This window comes from Diceros bicornis, chromosome 37 (assembly GCF_020826845.1).
Source record: "Diceros bicornis minor isolate mBicDic1 chromosome 37, mDicBic1.mat.cur, whole genome shotgun sequence".
Taxonomy (NCBI): domain Eukaryota; kingdom Metazoa; phylum Chordata; class Mammalia; order Perissodactyla; family Rhinocerotidae; genus Diceros; species Diceros bicornis.
In genome coordinates this window covers 21,393,557-21,415,054 of record NC_080776.1, presented here as the reverse complement: position 1 = coordinate 21,415,054, position 21,498 = coordinate 21,393,557, and the positions used below count along the sequence as shown (strand labels likewise).

At 45.7% G+C, this 21,498-nt stretch overlaps 1 protein-coding gene and 2 non-coding genes across 4 annotated transcripts in view; all 3 read right to left on the bottom strand.

Moving 5' to 3' along the window:
• Positions 1–2,619: 2,619 nt before the first annotated feature.
• The window catches only part of ATG16L1 (autophagy related 16 like 1), a 37,906-nt gene continuing 19,027 nt past the window's right edge, over positions 2,620–21,498 (bottom strand). For both annotated transcript variants that reach the window (XM_058533240.1, XM_058533241.1), the window contains 10 exons: positions 20,674–20,776; positions 17,924–18,029; positions 14,174–14,244; positions 13,414–13,485; positions 8,595–8,715; positions 8,229–8,334; positions 5,932–6,081; positions 5,740–5,787; positions 4,820–4,921; positions 2,620–4,147 (listed from right to left, as the gene is read on the bottom strand). In XM_058533240.1, coding sequence (XP_058389223.1) covers positions 4,054–4,147; positions 4,820–4,921; positions 5,740–5,787; positions 5,932–6,081; positions 8,229–8,334; positions 8,595–8,715; positions 13,414–13,485; positions 14,174–14,244; positions 17,924–18,029; positions 20,674–20,776 — 973 coding nt within the window. In that variant the 3' untranslated portion in view covers positions 2,620–4,053. The remainder of the gene's footprint in view (positions 4,148–4,819; positions 4,922–5,739; positions 5,788–5,931; positions 6,082–8,228; positions 8,335–8,594; positions 8,716–13,413; positions 13,486–14,173; positions 14,245–17,923; positions 18,030–20,673; positions 20,777–21,498) is intronic.
• On the bottom strand, positions 9,267–9,524 carry LOC131399342 (small Cajal body-specific RNA 6). The gene has a single exon (XR_009217108.1). It is a non-coding gene; the product is annotated as a small Cajal body-specific RNA 6 (non-coding RNA).
• LOC131399343 (small Cajal body-specific RNA 6) lies at positions 19,457–19,732 on the bottom strand. Its single transcript, XR_009217109.1, has one exon. It is a non-coding gene; the product is annotated as a small Cajal body-specific RNA 6 (non-coding RNA).

Sequence of the window (21,498 nt, the reverse complement as noted above, 5' to 3'; positions counted from 1 at the left end):
CCTTAGCAAATGGAGGTAACAAAGGTGACCCAAGCAGGGTGACAGGTGCCTGCACACCGACGCTTGCTTTCTTGCTGCGTCACCCTTGTTCCTCTCGCTGACTGCACATCAACAGCCAGATGTGAGGCCGCCCTCTGCCACGCAGCCCAAACTCAGCCAACTCACAGAATCCTGAGAAATAATGGTTGTTTTAAGCCATTACATTTTAAGGTAGTTTGTTACTCAGCAAAAGCTAACTGGATTCCAAGTCAAACCACTCATAAAAAACACGTTGTTGAAGCAATCTGGAAAATTTGAATAATGGACTGGACGGTGGATGGGAGAGTTACTGCGAATCCTGCGAGGTATAATTACAGCACGGTGTCCTTATTAGCTTGAGGTGCACGCTGATTTATGGGGACAATGACATGCTTGAAGTTGGCTGTAAAATACTCTGGTACAACTGTTGAGTGGTGGGTAGGAGCATCGGGGCTCACTACACCACGGTTTCCGCTGCCTCCTTCGCACGTGGACATTCCGTGTCTGCCCGTCAGTCAGGGTTAGCAGAGTAGGGGCAGAGAAGTATGGGGGCTGAGGACAGGGAAGGGTGCAGAGGCACGGATGGAAGCGGTACGGCTGTGCCATGAAAGGCAGAGCTCCCTGAGGTGAGAGAATCAAATCTCGCTGCGGTGAGGCAGGTGAGAATCATTTTCTGTTCCAGTCTGATCTTTTACTGGCTTGCACCACATATACTATGTGTTTTTACAGATCTATAGAAATACAGACATACTCCACTTTACTCGAGATTTCAAAAGTTTACTGGCTTGAAAACGGGGGATGTCGAGTGTGAGTGGGACTTACAGGAGGACGAGAGAGAAGATGTATGGAGCAAAGGCATGAAGGCGGCCGAGCCATCCTCCCCCCCCCGGAGGAGGCACTGGTCTCACACTGTGGGCAGAGCAGAGGAGGCCTGCCCGACAGCGATGTCCAACTGGGGGGTCAGAAGTCTGTAACAGCTTCTTGCTTGGCTGTGGAACTTCCCCCTATTTGTGAAATAGGATGCAATTCAGATCTCACAGAACTCGAGAGCCACAGGCTCCTTATTACTACCGAAGCCACCTCAGAACAGAAATGTTTGTGGTCTCTGCAGCCCACAAGCCGTCTCGTACAAGGTGTTTGTCATGGCCACTCCCCTCTCCCAGTGCCCCCACAGGCGGTAAGTTTCAAGCGCACATTTCAAAATGTCCAATGCCCCAAGACTATGGTGGTGCTACAGATGTGAAGACTCACAGCTGGCCTTGCACACCTTGGTATACTCTGCAATCTGGAACTTCCCAACCAACCAGCCCTTGAGGCCTGGGCTGGCCCCTCTCAGCTGAAAGCAGCTTTGTCCATTCCCCCCGGTGTCCATACAAACTTCCTGCGTGTCATGACGTGGGAGACGCAGAGGGGCTTTACAAGATTCAGAGGACAAAGACTGGTGTGTGCACAGTACTTGCTTTAAGAATAAGGCATCCAACTCCATTTGTCACACTATTTTGGGAAATGACCTAGGAAATATAAGCTCACTAAAAAAAGTTTTAAAATTCTCAACTTTTGAAATATAACACAAGGGAGCACGCCAGCTCTAACCATCTCGGAATCATCTAGGAAACTTAAAAAACCCTATGCCAAGCTTCCACCCCGGCCAATGGAACCAGGAGCACAGGGCTAGGTCCCAGGTGGTATCTGAGATGGGAAGGTGAAGACCACAAGTTAGACAGAAGTCATACTCCACTGCGGTGGGAGCCCACACCTTTAGCTCAACCTTGGCAGTCAGATGACCTGAAGAGAGCTTTCGAGTGTAGAGGAATCTCAAACTGAAACATCTCTGTTAAAAGCAGAGAGCAGCTATGCTTCTCTCTCAGCTCAAAGAAACCAGGACAACCGGAGGCTACTGCAATGCTTACTTTGGGCTTCAGTAAAGACCGACTTACTTCCTTAAGGTGACTTCAAAGGGCTCCTTCCACTTTGCGGGGGTTGCTGGCTGCCTCTGAGACTTCAGATCTCGATGGAATCTTGACTCAGGTTGCGGGGCTGAGCGGACGCTTGGGCGACTCCCTGTTAGTAAACTCAGCGTGGTAATGGAACTGGACAGTGGTCTCTTGGGGCTATTCTGGGAAGATGCAAATTTGTTACGGCACAGGGCTGCGGTGTTAGATATCTGGCTGCCAGGAACAAATCACTCTCAGTGAGGTAATTCACACCCCTTGAGCAAAGATGCCTGGAGGCCAGAAGGAGACACTGAGTCCATTATCAACCCTGTGGACATTCCTCAGGGAGGGACCAGGAGTTCCCACCTGCTGTGGCGAGGAGCACACCGCAGGAGTGACACCAGTTCACTGGGCTCCAAGAGGACAGCTGGTGGAATTCTGAAGACATCTCTTCCTGGTTTAAGATGTGCAAATGTCGAGAAACTGGAATGTTGATGTTTATAGGCAGTGCTAACTTGGGCTTAAATGATGAACAATGGGGAAGACACCAGGAAAGTACTAACCATTATTTACAAATGAATAAGTATCAGGAAAACAAATGAAAGAAATAGGTTTTTCCCCTTAAGGATAAAGGAAAAATATAATATAACGACCAAGAGGCATAGAGTTTGAAAAGTATATAACAGCTTTATTTATTTATTTACAATCAAGTTCTGTGGGGCAACATAATTAAATAAATAAAAGATGTGCCCTGGCCTGTGAATTCTCCGAACTGGCAAATGTGAAAGGGGACGAGGGCAGGGGAAGGGGGGGAGAATAGGCCCCCATCGGAGGAAAAGCGCGGCTCATCCCCTCACTCATAGCACATACATCCACAACTGTCCAGAGAACGAGTTTGGAAGGAAAAAAATTAAAGTGCAAATTAAAAAGTGATAAAAATATTGGTGTTTCACTCACTCAAAGAACTAAAATTTTATATACAGGTAAAATGGTGAAGATAAATGTTTAAAAAAAATGCCACAGGCCTGCTGTTTCCCGGACTTAACCACAACTCCTGAAATCAACAGACAACATTCCCGTGCTCCCTGGGATGGGCTTCTCGCACTAAAGCACCGGGGGGGGGGGGGTATTGCACGTGGGCTTGGCAAAGGGGCAGACCCAGAACTACTGGCTCCACAGTAATACCTTCGAGGCTGCAAACCCCTTGTCACCAGCAACTGTAATGTAAGCACACTTGGAAAGACTGTGGCGTGTGTGCCTCCTGGGAATAGCACAGACACATCCTTTACTCCTGCAGCACACCCAGTTCTCTGGAAAAAGGTTTTTGCACTTCCTCTCTACCTCAGAAAAATATTTTTTAACCAAACTGATACTTATTTCTTGACCAAGAAGTAGATCTGTAGAATCGCTGAGGGGGAAGGGAGTCAGAAGCTTCGAAGAGCGGTTGCTTTCCAAGAACAGTTTAGGGGATCTAAGGAAATTCCAACAGTAATCACGTGAGATCAGAGCAACAGCCTCGTAATAACGATGCAGACCAGCAGGCCAACCACAGGCCCACGTCTCCTCAGAAATCAGGGCAGCCCCTGTGGACTACCTGAGGGCAGGAGTAATCCTGTCTGAGTTTCTGTTAATCCAATGATTAAAGCAAGTTCAGGGGAAAATGACCCCACGGTGACAGGACATGCATTAGGTCAGAAACGACTTTGGAAGGACGGGAGGAAGCATGGAGGGAGCACCGACACCTAGACGTGTGGGGTGTTTGGCACTGCCGTCCAGCGAGGAAACCAGCGGTGCCTGTGCTCTCCCAGTGAGGTATGGAAGATCAGAGCCAGTAGTGTTTCCCACCCGAACCAAGGCAAGAACCTGAACCTCTGCTAAGTGACTGCAGTGTCAGATTTTTTTCAGTGTTATTCTTTCAGGCCATGAGAGACCTCAGCCAAAATCCTCAGAAATCCTGTTCAAAGGAAGGCCATCACGCCGCACGGCTCGAGCTCTTCTCTGGAGGTCAAAGCTACACCCAACACACCCCCTGCCAGGACAGAGCTGTGGCGGCCCGTGTGCTTCTCTGGCTTTGGATCCGCTCTCTCCTGAGGAGGTGCCGTCAATATTCTGACCACAGCACAGCTCTGCTTCCTTTGTCCACACTGATGACGTGGGAGCCCGAGGGGGACCATGCCACCGCATTGATTGACGAGCTTCAAAGGAAGAGGTCAGATTATCTGTGAGATCTCGGTGAACTAAGACCAGGCTCCCTCGCACTCAGAGAGTCACACTTCTCCCAACGCCCGCTTCACTCGCCAGCACTGCCCCCACTCACAGGCAGGCACTTACTGAAGGAACCCTGCACTGTATTTCAGGAAGCAGTTTTGGAATGTAAGGAGTCAGGCCTTATTAAGTCCACCTTAAGGGAGGAGCTCTGAGTGAACTAAGGAGAGGGGTATTCCAGGCCTCTGACCAGTACCTCGGGGTGAGTGACTGAGGAGGATGGAAAACCGTCCCTGCTCGAGGGCAGTGAGAGGTGGTTATGGAGGAAACTGGGTCTGTATTCTAACTAGCAGGGGGGCTTGGGGGACAGGACAAAGCTAAGAAAAAAAGGGGCCTAGGGGTTGGCTATTAGACGGAAGATAAAAGAGAAAGCATTGCTCTAACCGGAACATTCTGTAACATAAATAAGCAGCACACCGTTGTCTGTCGTACTGTGTGAAGGCCTCAGCTTCTCTCCACTAACTTAGCTCACAGCAGAGCAAGTGAGCAGACACTGCCCTCATGGGGCCAACTCAGGGCCCTGCCTGAAGAGGACAAGACCCGTGGGATGAAGTCACAGGGTCTGCTCATGACCTCAGAGGGGCTGACAGGGCTCATCTTACCCATGCTGCTTTGAAAGGACCTTCTCCACTTTCCCTGAGAGCACACTCCAGATGTAGAGAGAGCCGTCGGCCGAGCCTGCTGCCACGTAACTGCCATCAGGGCTGGAGGACACAGGAAGACAAGGCGTCATCGGCCTGCCCCAATTCAGCATTCTCATGGACCTCTTCCCAAGAAGTAATGTCTACTCTTCATTTGTGAGGCAAACACAGGACCATTCTTGTGTACCCAGAAATCAGAAGGTGCTATTCACGACTGTTACAGCCAAAGCTGCTTCACCTTGCCATCGTGGCCCTCACCCAGCTAAAGAAGAATGGTGCCGCCACCTTACTCCTTGAGGCCACAAATCCCTAACCAGCGATCAGACTCCAACACAGCACACAGGGAGGGCAAGTCAACTCCCAAATGGCCAAGGACTGCCTGGTTACAGGGTCAGTGGAGAGTAGGAAAGGAAAGGCAGAGAGAAGCATCGATTGTGGAGAAGCTTCTCCACATTAGAATTGACCACGGCAACCTATTTGGGAGAAGCACCATGAAGAGAGAACCAGGAAGGGAAACTGGTTCCCCTTCCAGTTCTTCAGAGAACCAACTCAGCTCCATCCCAGGGAACTTTCCCCCATTCCCTAAGAACTCTCAAACAGCTCTTACGTAAATGCATGAAGTGCTTGCCCAGAACAGACCAGCCAGTCAACGGTTACTTTTTGGTACAACACACTCATTTTCATGTAACTACAAGGGAACACTAGAGAGGAAGGAGAGAGACAGTGACCTCTAGTACTGAACCTACAGGTTCACTCCCGGACACTCACTTAGGCTGAGACACTGTAATTTAGCTCATTTCCCCATGGGAAAACGCCCATGCCCTAACTGAGGCGAACCAGATTGGGGGGTGGGGTGGGGCAGAAGGAACAGCACCACGAACCTGAACACAACTCTCGTCCAGTCGGAGCCGCACTTGAACCCAGGTGCACTAAAACAAACAACAGGGCACCGTTACCGCGGGAACTCGCATCACTTGGGATCTGAGGGCAGGGGCGGGGCCTCCAGTCTTCCTGCAAGCCTCAGAAAACCAGCAAGCCTCAAATGAAACCCAAACCAGCATGTCTTCAGTTACCTAAAGGTCTGCCTGACAGCATTTATCCGTAGATCAATGATTTTGAGCAGGTCATCACGGGAGCAGCTTAGGAGTTCAGTTCTTTCTGGGTTTAAGTCCAGGGCAGTAATCTTCCCCAACAGCTCCATCTCTCGGACGATGCTCTCTGATCTACGAAAGAGAAGGAAAGTTGGAGAAAAATGTAAGGTAGAAAGGTCAAAATTTCCCCATTTTAACCAAGATGTTATACCATGGAGAAAGGGGGGGAAAAGGGCAATTCAACTAGAATGCAATACTCTTCAAGGGCAGTGAATGTGTCCAACCTTATTAAAATAACCTCTGTGACCATCTGTATTATTTTCCCATCAATAGGTTCTATGGCAGTAGTTTTGAATACTAGAACTCTGAATTTGGTAAGAATTAATTTCCTTGTCCATTTCTGGAATGATACAATAACTACCAATCAGAGTTTCTGATCAGCATAAGCTAAGCAGGGTTACGACCCAACTAGTATTATTTCAATTTTTTCATTTCAATGTATCCAAAGGCACATTAACTTGCTTTATTAGGTCTGGGCTGCCTTATATGGACAAATGTGTGGTCACTTGCAGGCTCCCTGCCATTCAGAGTTCATCTCTGGGGGCCCTCCAAGTCTGGCTTGGCGACTCTAGACATGGAACTGGGACGGCAGGGCACAGTCATCACCACAGGCAACTCTCTCTTCTTCCTTTATTCTCCCACTTCTCCTCTGGGCCCCAGTCCACACCCAGGTCTGTGAACAGAAATCCTGGGCAAGGCCCTGTTGGTGATACAGCCAAGGAAGGTGCCAATCCCTTCTGTATTCATTTTGTTGTAAGCTTGCAATGAAATTATTTCCCACCTCGAACCTTAACTAAGTAAGAGAGTTTTTCTTATTACTGCTAAATATGTGGCCAGAGGCAAGCCACTCTACTGCCTTGGAACTAGGGGTCTTCATCTGTCACATCAGGGGTGGACTAGGAGACTTCTAACATCCAGTTTAACTCTAAAATTCCATGTTCCAGGTTCAAATTTCAGGTTTAAAAAAGCTAGCCAAAGGTTATAAATAAAACTGGAAGAGGTGTCCAGGGGCCTTTCTAAGCCTCACCTATTACCACAGCCTCCTCACGCCCCTCTCTCTGCACACTGCCCGGTATAGTCAATCAGGTCACCAACTGCCTTCCTCCTAAACAACCAGCCTCATCCTACTGGACTCCTCCTGCCATCCGACCCCTCTATGACCCCTAATCAAGGCTCATCAACAGGACTCTCCGGCTTTCTTCCCATTTCTGGCACTCCTCCTGGGGCAGCTCCCTAAACGCTGTTCTCCATGCTGCTTTACATGTCTTTTTGGAGTAACCTGTTCTCACGCCTTCAAAGTCCTCCTGTGTGATTTTTCTCTCCCATGCAACCTCTCTCAAAACATTCTGCTTCCGTTTTTACAAACGTCTATTAGAAACCACAAACTAATGTCCTTACCTGAACACACTCTCTGTACCCTCTTCCTAAATCTGCCATGTATTCTCCATCTTGCTTTACTTCTGCCCTTCCTCACCCTCCACATCCAACTTGTCAACAAGCCCTGATCAAATTCTCCCTTAAATCGATTACCCCTCCACTGCCTTGAGTTCAGATCCTCATCAACTCTTTACTGATCTCCCTGCTCCCCAAAACACCCTCTAAACTGCTGCCAAATCTACTAGACTCTGTGGAGCAATCCTTTGCTAAACACCCAGTGGCTTATAAGATCAAGTCGTTTACAAGTGGCACATAGAGCCTGCAGGCAATCTGATCCCAACCCACCCTATTAGTCTCATCTGCTGGCGCCCTCACTTGCCCTGTCTCAGCCATACCACGTTGCCCTGCTGCTCTGGTTGGGAACGTCTGTCAGTGGCTCTTCTGCAATGTGAAGCCTGCTCACCTCTCAAGACTAATCTTGGGAGGCCTTCTCTAAAATCCTAGACAAAGGAGCCCGGCTCGACTTCAGCACACTGTGCAGACTTGTGTCTGTCTTCCCGACTACAGTTTAAACAACTTAACTACCTAGTTGTTCATCTTCGTTTATTTAGCAGCTAGGAAAGTGCCTACTAAGCACACAGTGCACGCTCACAGGTGACTGTGGAATGCAACAGTCTACTTCACGGTAAAGAACAGCAAACTGTTAAGATAAACGTGAACTGAGCTCATGCCTGCCATTTCCAGGGACTTGAAAAACACACTCCATACACAAAACGTCATTACAGTTGTACCACATGCAGACTCCCTCATCTGCTTCCCTACCAAGCCCTTGGGTATTATACCGGATGTCCCAGAAACGAATTTTCTTGTCGAAATGTCCACTCATGACACACTGCTCTGTGCAGACAATATCATTGCAGCTAGATCCCGCAAACACTGTCTTTATGCCTGAAAGAAAACTGAACATCAGCGATCAGAGGCCCCCCGTGGCTGTGCACATAACATCACCACCCTCTCACCCCGAGTAACCAGAGCTACCCATTTAAATGAAGCCTCAGACACAAAAAGCTGTCCCTGCCTCAGCGCATATGAAACTGGACTTGAAATTCCATCTGAATCACACTAAATACAGGCTTTGACGGGGAAACAAACCCCTCCGTGGGTAAGGTCTAATCGTACATATAGACAGAGAGAATGAACTTCCTCACAGACTTTGCTGCGTAGATCCCAGAGTTTGAGGGTCCGGTCATGACTTCCAGAAACAATACGCGCATTGTCCAGCAGGAACTTGGCTGACAGCACTTTGCCACTGTGTCCGGTGAGGGTGTGCTAGGAGAGAACACAGCCAGGGTAAGCCTCGGGGCACCAGGCTGGGAGAGTCCACGGCAGTCAGGCAGTCAAACTGTCGACAGCCAGCTCTCCAAACAGCCCCAGATCCAGTCAGGAACACTCAGAGAGAAAAGCATGAGTAGCTCGGGGAAACGCCCAGAAAGCCTATCTCTGGGTGTTGTCCAGATGAGGCATCAAGACGAAGAGGATAAAGCTTCCACCACAAATTACATTAAAAAAAAAAAAAAAGTCCAACATCACTAGCACAACCTTCACGTGCCCCCACCCTAAAAAAGAGGGAGGAATAGCAGGAGGACCTTTCTGAAACAAGTTCTATTACAGACACCTGTCTGTACTGTTCTTGCAACTTTTTTGTGAGTCTGGATTATATCAAATTACAAAAGTTTAAAAGCCTGGATTTTATCCAGTGCCTCTGAAAGTCAGTTCCCTATTTAAAATCAAAATAGGTTCCCTGCAGGCACAATTTACAAAAGGAAACATCAAGACTCTTTAAATAAACAATTAAACCCCCTGGGGGTTTTTCAATCAGAGGTCTCAGCTTGAAACATCAGATCATAACCACAGATACCAGCAGACCCAACAATCAAATCCCTTCTGAGGAGCTGTGGGACGCCAATCACATCTTCCTTGGGCTCGCCAAGAATACGGAACTGGGACGTCATGGAGTGTCAGATGCCCCTCTGCCCATCACAGCACTACTGGAGCCCGATGGGAGAGAGGCAGCTGGGGATGGAGAGGATGTGGGAGGGGATCTGGGGAGTCAGCCCTTTTACTACTCATCATTGACCTCTTTTCAATGTGGATCAACATGTTTGTGTGTGTAAAACCTCAAAAGCTCAGAGGGTATTCACTGAAGTTTGCTAATTAAAAAAAAAAAAAAAAAAAAGAAAAAAGAAAAAAAGCCTTTAAAAGACTTAATATACTTAATATAACTGCTAACTTACTGAGTTCCAACCCCAAGTCTCAAAGATGACACCTCATAGTTTAGTGTCAAATTTTAGAAACCGATCTTTCCTCTACACTCAGTGGAGCAACTCCACTTTAGTCTAGAACACAAAACTTAGAGCCACATGTACTTTTCCCTTTCAAAGGGAGACATCTGCATGGATTCTAAGACTTACTTCTCTCACATGTAAACCTCTCTCAAACTGGAACAGCATCTTACGACTGCTGCCAGCCAGGAGGCAGTTGTGCTGTGCAGCTGTGTGGAAACCTCCCACCAATCCTTCTGGTAAGATCAAGAAAACTCCAGCAACAAAGCGTACGTTAAATACAGCACAGGAATAATGATTCCACTCAGTATAAATCATCCAGTCTGTACAAATCTTGGGGAGAGATGGAAAACTTGGGTAGGACTTCTCATGCTGTGAGAAATATGAAGCATGTAAATTAAGTTCTTAGTAAAGAACTATTTCATCATAAAATGCACTATTTTCTTTCTTACTACAAAAGTAAAATCACATTCACAAACACAAGGAGGAAAAGACATTGCTCATAAATGGGCGAGGTGAATGCGCTCATTTTTGCATACTCTAAATGCACGTTAATATTTTCATATGTTTCACGTGAAATATTCCGAAAACTTATCCATAGCTCTTTTAATATTATAGCTTAGGCAGTTTTTCATTTGACAGCTGAAAATGCACAGGCTTTGGGGTGACACTGATTTGGCTTTGAACCCCCGGGTCTCTAATAACATCTGTGACTCATCTCCTCCTTATGCTGTGTTAGTAAGGATGAAACATGGTGCCCTGCGCACAAGGCACACAGTTGACAGCGTTCTTTTTCTTCCCTTTTGCACTCCTCCATCTTAAGAGTCTTCATAATTACTTTAATAGCTAAATGATCTTCCAGAGCTGAGACCACAATTTTATGGAAATTTCCTTGGCCAGCAGACACCTACGCCACTTTAAAAGTTTCATGAGTACAAATGACGCTGTAACAAACATCTCTGAGCATACAGCTTCCTCCTGACTGACTTCCTGCCAGACTAATGGAATAAAGGAGAGAGGTTTTTATTTCCTGGCTCTTCATACAGATTATTAGCTTCCTTTTTAAAAAATCTGGACTTGTGCTAATCTTGCTCTTGGTGGAAACCCGGCTCCTGCCTACGGCCGACCAGCTTCATCTCCACCTCTCATCACCTGAAAGCCAGCCCTCACTGGGGCCACCTGGCCATGGCACCTTCAGAAAAGAGCAGAGTGGGCTCTTCAACAAGTCACACCTCAGAGAGCAGCCGGCAGTTCTGCACTGACCTTTCAGATTTTTAAGCAAGACTGTAATACCTGGTACTGAGAAGACTCCTCTGTAGCAGACTCCTTTCAACACCAGCCTGTTTCTAGGACACCTCTTCCAAAAGGATTTTAAAGCAACCCACAATCAGCTGCTGCAACACCATTCCCTTATTGTAAAAGCCAAGAAGATACTGACCGGGGCTTGGATCTTGAGTTTCAGAATATGGGTGTCCATTCACATCCTGTTAACTAGGGTCTAAGCAGACGCCAGAGCCTCCTACAGCAGGGAGCCTACTTCATGCACGTTCTCTGGGTATGGAGAACCTGTTTAAAAAGGCCTCCTGACCTCCTTCAGACATTTACTGAGGGACAGGACACGGCTGTGAGCAGATGACAGGCCCTCAGAGCAGCCAGTCCAGCAAAGGAGCCCTGGCATCACTCCTCAATTCGTCAGCCAACGGCTCAAGTATGGTGCCCCAGCACATCGAGAACACCCTCTCCAATGAAACTCAGTCCACCTCTGCAAGCTAGCTCACTTGAAGTTTCTCAACATGACCTGTCTTCCAGGTCTATCCCCCTGCCTCCTCCAGGTCCCCTTCTTGTTATTTCAGACCCAAAAGTTGATGCCGACCTAAAATGTAATAAGGTTGCACGTCCCTCTTCACTAATTAGACAGTTCTACTGTATTTCACTCTACAATAATCCAGGCCAATCAAACACAGGAAACAGCACAGGCCTCAATCACAATCCTCATCTTTTTTACTTAACTGTGTGACCTTAGGTAATCTTCTGGGCTCATCTGAGCCTCAGTTCCCTCATCTCCCTACCTCACCTGGTTTCCCCTGAGGATTAAAGCAGTAATGTACATAATATAACTCAGAACTGGGTCTAACACATAGAAGCCACTCAAGAAAAGTCCCTTTTCTTTTAGGCAAACTAACAATTGCAGAAGTATTCAACTCCATCTTACACGTCCAGTAAGAGATCAATGGTTAAAGAAAGTACGGTATACCAGAGAACGGATTGTAACGCTGCCATGAGAACAAGCTGGGCCATCTGTTTCATGTTTAGGGCGCAGAACTACAGGGCTTCAACTGAAACTTGTTCGAGCATCTGCACAGATGGGAACTGTTGCTGGAGGAGAGTCCCGGCCCTGCCTGCAGGCAGGCCTCCACAGTCCACCTCCCTGCTCCTTCATTCAGACAAGAACACAAAGCAGGCTCTTCAGCTTTCAGGAGAGAATGTCATCTTGACGTCTCATACTTTGCACAGGTAGCTCTGGATCTTCTTTCTACTAAGAATAAAGAATTACCACTATCTTTCAGGTATTGGCTAGCATCTAATACTGGTAATTTTGCATACAGCTCCTTCAAGAAGATGGAAAGCCTAAGTGATAAGTTAACTGTGTTTCTAAAGATTCTTCTAGCTCCATCCCCGCATCATCAAATCAGACGAGCAGAAACTAATGGACCATTCTAGTGCAGCACCCCCAACCTCTCTATAGATTTATCTTTAAGTTCATCTTAACATCATGCCCTGTTTTTCACGTGAGTTGACACACAAGAGCTTGCATCAACCTTTTTTGGGTAAAGTGCCTACCAACGTCAAGTTCCTCCTCCATTTTACCTTCAGTAGTCTTCATTTAATGAGCTCATGACAAGACTCCTTCAAACTTAAGGAGAAAAACATGTCTCCATGGTAAGTTGTTTTCCATTAGAACAAAAGCGATATAATCATCAAGTCTTGGTTTTCATCTTGGAAGCCAAGAGACTTCTCGGTAGGTTTGGGTTCAGACGCAGATTTCCTCAACATCTGAGCCCACTGTTCTCCCTTCCCGTACCCGTCTCCTAGCTTTTGCTGTTTCAGAGCTGTTTTATCTCTATCATAAGCACACTCATATGTACTTCTATGTCCTACTTTCCAGCTATACTCTGTGGGGTAATTATTAAGTTTGGGGGCCCATAACAAACATAATTTATATGCTGGTGTTAAGATCACTGAAGTTAAGCTAAAACTGATATCTACCAATAGTATCTGGTTTTTCTGAATAAGAGTATCCCAAGTCTTTCGTGGAAATGTCAGGGCTTCCTATTGCAAATATTTTAAACTCCATCTTGGACAAAGTAAGAGTATAAATTGGAAATACAAATTTTCCCGAGGAGGAAAGGGCAGGGGGAATCAAGTATGGTTTTCAGGAAAACACACATAACTCTCCTAATTAATCGACGGGCTATTTCCTACATTCTGTGCCCTGAAAAACATGTGAAGTTTGGAGATTATACTGTTAGCCCTGCCTATTTGCAGATGCAGAGCCCAGGGGCCACTTAGAGGGCCACTAAGGGACTTGAGCATCCTCGGATCTTGGTATCTGTGAGGGGTTCTGGAACCAATCCCCCTCAAATACCAAGAAATGACCGTACTAATGTTCTTAACTGCATCTTACCCGCAACCGATAATCGTCCACAGTCCATATTCGGCTGGCAAAATCATTTGAAGCTGCTAAGAGGTAAGATCCCTATAGGAAAAAGGCGAAGAAAACAAATTTTAGCCAAAACAGAGGAATTCAGTTCACACAATACAAACTCCCCAATAATCAAGTCCAAGGTCTAGAAATCTAAAACCACACACCTGATCCCAACACCGGCCATTATCACTGGTGTGCCGTCAACTCGCCAACCCCCATCAAGTCCAGACCCTTCTCCTGAACTCGCTCAGTCTTACTTGAGTGTTGTAGACCCTCCAGCTCACAATGGAACTCATGCTCCCTCATTCACTTTCCCCTCTGCCGCCTTTAGTAACAGCAAATACTGATTTTCTCTACACCGTCCAAGCCAGAGAGCCCAGAGGCACCGACTCTCCCCTCCCCTCACCTCCCAACTATTCCCCGGGGTCTCTGACGCATCTAGTTAGACCCTCTCCTCCCCACCCACACTGCCTTGGCCCAAACCGGGGCCTTTATCAAGTCTGCAGAGACTGACTGCTGGGTTACTGCAGACCTGCCTCCCCCACCCAGCCTTCAACACGGTCACGGTCAACACAGAATTTATAATCTACCCGTATCCTCCTCTGACAATGATTTCACTTAAGACAGAGAATAGCAGAGAAACCAGATAAGTTATCTTTAAATTTCAAGAACCAGATATCCTAAATTGTTTCTAAAAACCTCTAAACTTGCCTTATTTCCATGGGTATTGGATACTTACAGCACTATCAAATTCAATGCTTGTAATTCCTGCGTTACTGCCGGAGAGGGAACCCTTGAACTCACATTTGTCTGGATAAAAAGAAAGATTGAGGCAAGACAGGAAGGTAAAGATAATACATAAGTTAAAACGGGGCACCTGAAATACAATGGGAGCTGATTACATCGTTACAGAATCAAAGACTAGCAGGACAGACAGACTATGAGACAAAAATATACCGAGTCAGTTTCGCAGAGCAATCAAGGTGTAAGTAGAGGCAGAGCCTCGCATTCTGCACGTGTGTTCTTAAGCTGTTCTTTTCAAGAAATTGTGTCAACTCCCTTTAAAAAGAGATAAATGCGGGAATTTTACAAGCATGTCGATAAGACCCACAGGCTGACTTACTCAGTTCTGTTATTTCTCAGTACAATTTTCTAATTTACATAAATACATCTTTGAGTTTGATGAGTATTTGTGCCAACTTAATGATCACTTTTACAGAACGTGACCATTAAAATTTTCAGAATCCAAGGTGTGATAATTCTCAATAAGCTCTGAAAAGGGTTTTTTTTTTTTTTTTTTTTTTAGCTCTGTATAACTGGCTTGTCACTAGAATGCCAGTAAAGCTGGTCTGGAGTTTCTGGAATTTGTCCTCACACTTACTCTAGCTCCAGGAACCTAAGATGCTGGCCATCCAGCTGCCTGCCAGTGCTCGCCACCTCTACCCAGACCCAGCCCCCTCTCCTGGGCCACCCACATGGGAACTCGAATGATGATGCAGGCACAAACTCAGAAGAACAACAGTTCAAGTGATGATGTGATTAAGTTCCCTTTTAAAGGGTAGCTTAAGGATGACCTATACAGACAAGCTAGAAAAACAATTAGGGAACCATTCTAATTGAATTCATAAAAGGGGAGCAACAGAACAGGAAATATTTCAATGAACAGCCTTTTTTCTTACTCAGTACTTCTAAACAGTAAAAATAATGATATGAATACTGGTTTGGAGCTGTCAAATACATTTTAGGGCCTGGATTATTAACCTGGTCAATGAACCCCTCCTCTTATTTGCAAAATATAACACATTTAATGCCGTTTCCTGGATCCTAGCTTTCATTAGATTTTCAGGAGTCAAAAAAAGCCAACACTCACTAATTAAGGTCTTTATTTAGATTAGACCTTTACAAATAGAAATATTTCAGCGAATTCTAATAAATATCTCTTCGGTTCATGCCCACAACATCAGTCTATTTGTCTGGCGGTTAACACAGTGCCAAAATGTAAGAAAGGACCAATAAATGCTATTCTACACAAGAGACTGATCTCAGAATACTGAACTCCTTATTAAAGCTTTTTTATCTAAAAGGCGCCAGGGGAGGCTACGTCCACAGCATTTTTATATGTAATTCCCAATGGAGCCTCTGCTTTTGACAGAATGAGCAAGGACAGGTGTTTCCACTGGGTGCAAAGTGCCATTCTTTTGATATTTTAAAAGGGTATAAAACAGGACCCCTGAACGATTCCATAAAAGGCCTCTTGGACTTGGTCTCTTTCACGATTCAGTAAATATTAGCCACGGGAAAAAACTCTGCAGACTGAATAAGCCCTTTGTGGAAGAAAGGTCCTATAATAAGTTAGGACAAGACTGATATTAGTTTCTGAAAACTATAAAAAATGCTGCCAAACATTCTATGTTATTTCCGTAGACCAAGTAGAAACTTTTCAGTTTATTAACACAAATTATGCTCTGGCACAAATTATGTCAACAATAATTTCGATTAGTGTTTACTTCCTCTTCAGCAGCAAAAGTAACACTGTTACTAAAGGTTGGCATCTCTCATTTTCTTACAGGTATTTTTACTGACGAAGGAGTAAAACAAAAATATTTCTAGTGTTATTTCTATTTAATTGCAAGGCATAATCAAAACATAATCTGCTTAGATTTTTAAACACCAAATCCCATAAAATTTCCATTCTTTTTTTTTTTTCCCTTTAATTTTTTATTTTTTTTTAGTGAGGAAGATCAGCCCTGAGCTAACATCCAATGCCAATCCTCCTCTTTTTTGCTGAAGATTGGCCCTGGGCTAACATCCGTGCCCATCTTCCTCCACTTTACATGAGACGCCACCACAGCATGGCTTGACAAGTGGTGCGTTGGTGTGCGCCCGGGATCCGAACCTGCGAATTCTGGGTCACTGAAGTGGAGCGCACGCACTTAACCGCTGTGCCACCGGGCCAGCCCCCAAAATTCCCATTCTTATGATATGGTTTTATTATTGTTTTATAACAGTTTTAGCAATTATCATTCATGAGGTGTTTCTGGGTACAACAGCATAGATTTTTATGGGCTTCAACTAGCTGTAACTGCTGGGGATTTAACAGGGAGTCACTTCCCTGAAACCAAAGGCCAGGGCAGACAAGTTTGGTGCTTTACTGATAATCTATTCTAACCAAAGGATCACCAGACTGCTCTTGCCCTCAACACATCAAAAGCAGTAACCCATATGCTCTTCTTGAGCAGCTCTACAGCCTAGAGGAGGCTGCAGTGGAGGGAGCAAGGGATGTGCAGTCATAACACCCAGTTCAGGTCCCAGCTCCACCACTCCCCTGCCACGTAAATCATTTACTAGCCATGTAAATCAAGGACCTATGTAAATCAAGTAGTGTCTCTGAGCTTTTGTGTTTTCATGTAACAGGGCCGATACCCACCTCTGTCACTGCACAGGGCTGCTGTGAGGATTAGAGAAAGTAACATGGACACAGGCACGCTGGTCCTCTTTACTGTTGGACAGTGAGCGGGTATGTGCTGCAACCATGCAAACTGACAAAGTGATTCCTATGGAAACCCTCAGCCCCATCTTTGACCTTGTTTTATTAAACATACATGTATATTTACCTGAATCTCCAGAGGGATTGAAATTGGGCTATGCCCAGCTTCAGAATTCTAAGACATGGTTCATTAACTCTCATTTCCTGTTTTAACACCATTCCATTTCTGAGTGTCCAAGGTCATTTCTGAAACAAGGTCTAATCAACAAGACTGAGTCTTGATCTTAGGACTCTTGTCTGATAAGCTGTTTGTTCAATACATTTTCCCTAGGTGACACACCCCTCTCTTCTCTATTCCCAAGCTTAAAAATTTTATTTATTTATTTTTTCCCTCCAAAGCCCCAGTAGATAGTTGTATGTCATAGCTGCACATCCTTCTAGTTGCTGTATGTGGGACGTGGCCTCAGCATGGCCGGAGAAGCGGTGCGTCGGTGCGCACCCGGGAAGCGCCCGGGATCCGAATCTGGGCTGCCAGCAGCGGAGCGCACGCACTTAACCGCTAAGCCACGGGGCCGGCCCTATTCCCAAGCTTAGATACTTCACTTTCTTCTAGGCTATGGCCACTGGCATTATTAAATGCATAAAGCACGGCTCAAAGTGTAGTTTAATTATAGAGTTCATGACTAAGATTTTGTATTTTCCTTCTAAAACCTGTACTATCTTGAAAGATGTTCTGATCAGTACATATTTGAGAAAACACTTACAAACACAAACATAACCATAACTTAGCATTTTCTAGTCACTACTTGGGAACTGAGAGAGAACAAATATCCACTCAGCTGTAATGAGTGACTGAGATGGGAACGATGCTTTGGTCCAATGATTCTTTACACAAAATGCTGGATGTTTTGAGAAGATGAGCAATTCAAAGACTGCCTGAAAGCAAAGTCAACCAGACGTCACCAACACAGCTCCTTTCCGCGCACTCCAACGGGATCTCACCTCCGGACACTTCCCAAAGCTTAACCCTCCGATCCATGCCTCCTGTGGCCAGCAGCCGGGACCCTGGACTGAACTGCACAGCGTTGACTTCCCCGTCATGAGCATCCTGCAAGACAAGCGCCTATGTCAAACCCAACCACCGTCATTCCCAAGAAGAAAGTGCCTGATACAAATGAACACTCTGGAAGCCTAACCAAAGGTTAATACCCATCTTTAAAGAGGGGGATCCAATCATAAACTAACGTGGATTTGTAGCCCAGGGCCCCGTTAGAGTCTATGATCACTTTATTCTTGTAGTTCCATTTATTTAAATTCAGTGCAAGCTTCTTGAAAAGTATCCAAAATCTGTGTAGACTAACTGCCTAAAGTTTGTCTTTGCATTAATTTTATTTCTTCTAAGAATAATGAAACTTCAACCTATTTTCTAGTATGATCTTAATAGCTGAAAAGTAAGCCTATGATTAACTGCCTCTCTTTTGGTCCAGAATGCATTAATACTACATATTAAACTACGTGTCTAATGTATGGCATGGCTTCTCATGATAAAGAAAGCTTTTATGACTTTCCTAACATGAATATACTCTAAAATGGAGTCCTAATATGAGCAAATGCCAGTCCATTGCTACATCTCAGTTATAGTGAGATTCTACGCAGCTCTTTCTGGAAATGACACGGCACTAATGTGTACGAGCAGTGTGACCTCTGCCAAGTTTCTTAACTTCCTGAAGCCCCAGTTTGCCCATCGATTAAAAAGGACTCCCACAGGTTTTCTCAACCGAGGAATGTGCCTGACCACGGGTAGGCCTTCAATAAAAGTAAAGTGTTATTTTGGGAGAATTTAAATTCTTCAGAGGGGAATTTCTGAGACTGGCATCCACACTGGAACACATGATCTGAAAAGATGGCATCTGTGTTCAGGATGAGAAGGGAAACCAAGTAAAAAGCATCCCATCCTAGAATGGGAAGAGAATACTAGAAGATGTCACTATAATCTACTCTCTTAAAAGACCGTGGATACTGAAAGATTTATGGATGAAACACGATGTCTGGGATTTGCTGGGATTTTAAATTGCTCCAGCAGAAGTGTGTGGGGGAGAGAGATAAGAAGATTGGCACAGCTGGCTAACTGAAGCTGCCTGACTGGAGGATGGTACCCGGAATTTCTTTTATTCTCCACTTCTGTGTTTGAAAAATTCCATAATAAAAAGGGGGAAAAAAAAAGAAAACATGGATTATAAATATTAGATCCTTAAACAGATCATCAATCACTTGCCTAAAAAGTCATTCTGGGAAGACAAAATCTGATCTTCACATTTGCTTGAGACTGAAAAAGGAAGATGCTTGAAATATTGAGAGTGCGACTCTATTAACTGACCTGGAATAAGCAGCACTTTATTATTACTTTGCTTGGTGAGGTGATTTCCCAGCCCCCTCTTGTGGCCCACTGCTGAAAAGCTCTATGACACGTAACTAAACCTTTACTTCCATGCAATTCCCTTTCTTTTTTTTTTCATGATAACTTTCTAGGCAGGAGGTCTCAGATTGAAAACTTGAGATCATGCACCGTCACACCCACGGCTGCCGCTCATCAATCTCCTGCAGAACTGGTTCTGTTGGATACTAGTCAGCCGTGACCTGTTCTCTCTCAGAAACACACACTGACAGAATCCCAAATTGTCAGCTGCTCCATTATCCCATACACATGACTTAAATGTGACAGGAGGCAAAAAATGGGCTGCTGGGAGTTGAGGGCAAGGAAGGGACTGTGACATGAAGTGCAATCAGACCTTTTACCAATCATCATCGACCTCCGTGAGGTGCCTAGTCCCGTTAGGGAAACACAGGAGCGGAGTGCGGACAGGCAGGGGCCTTAATAGCCCCCAGTCCAACTCCTCCTCCACAACGGACTCTCTTTACAACGTCCCAGATGGTTCATTGCTCAGCCAGTTCACTATGTGAAAACATCTAATTATTAAAGCTCTTCCTTATGCCTGGAACTGAAGGCATATGAACCCACCCCATTTCTACAGGAAGTCTTTGTCTCTGAGAGGTGGCTCCCCTGTCTCACCCCACGCAACCCAACAGTCAGCCCAACCGTCTGAGCTCTGCTCCTTCTGCTCCACCCCTCCACCCCAAACCCCCACCTGTCTGCTAGCCCTGTGCCAGGGACTCGACGCTTCCCCAGGCTGCTCCAATCTCTGCTCCGTCACCCTAGCTGGGACCGACCATCTTTCAGTGCGAGGATCCAGCTCTGAACTCCAGCTCACAGCCCTGGTGTCACAGCGGCTTCTGCCCACGACTATGTCCTGCTTCCAACCATGTGCTCCTAAGGGTCGGGGGTCACACAGATACGCGTGTAATTCAGGAAGCCAAGAGCTGTCCTACTGGTCTTCCACAATAGACCGCTGTCTAGACTCTCTCTCTAAACTGGAGCCAACTGGAGACAACAACCACACGAATGACTCTCCAATTTCTCACCATCCCTCATCAGTTTTCCCTCACCCCATCTCTCATGCTCCAATCCTCTCTCTCAGCCAGTGCTATGTTACAGAAGATGGTTGTCATAAATTCTGTCCTCTGAAGCTAAGCAAAATATCAATCCCTTCTGTCAGACAGGGCCAATGGGTGTAAAAGCTTGATATAAATAAAACAATAGAACAGATCCTTTCCAGCAGAGGAAAGGATCCTGTAATTGTCAGGCTCTGTTACCATACGAAGCTTGGAGGGGTTTCGGAATAAACCATACTTACAAAGACGCAGGACGCAGTCATTGGCACCCTCACTTCTTTACTAGAAGCAGGGTGAGTATCCACATTATCCTGGGGAACTGGAAAGGAAGAGACAGAGCGCCTCCTAAGGAGTAACATAAAGGAGAACATTAGACAGGACTACACAGGCTTATTGTCCATCCAACCTCAGAAGGGATTCAAAGATGACCTTGGTCAATAGCTTCTTTTCCCTTCTAGATCCTTCAAACCACAGAACAATTCACCAAATCAGAAGCATCTTCACTCAAATGACAACTGCTAAGAGAGCATATACCTATATGCTGCTCGCTAACTCACGGACTCCCAAATTCAACACTGAAAAGCAATCCCGAATAACAACTGCTTCCCCAGTCAATAAACTGCTAGCAAACTTTCTCAACTTAATGTAACTGCTAGCTCCGAGGAAGCTTGCTGATATTTTTGTAAAACTACTTTAAGATGATGCTATGCCTAGCCACAAGCATCCTCAGTATACACTTGTGGTCAAGGCGGAGTGGGACACATGCTAAAAGAAAGAGTGACCAGAGCATATTACTGTACAAGGAGCTCAACCTAATCGCCCCCTCAGAGGGCGAACAGCATTCCTGGGAACATGCAAAGCCTCCGGGTTAGCACATGTACGTTTGATGATTGAGGCAGGAAAGCGGTGATCAGCATAATTACCAACGACTCACATTTGCATGCTGGGCTAAGAGAGGATAATATTTTCACCTGGCAGCATCAGAAGAAGAGTGATGTCCCAAAAGGGGAGACTCGGACAGACTAAAGGGTCAGGCCAGAGATCAGCGCGCAGCGAGATTAGGAGGA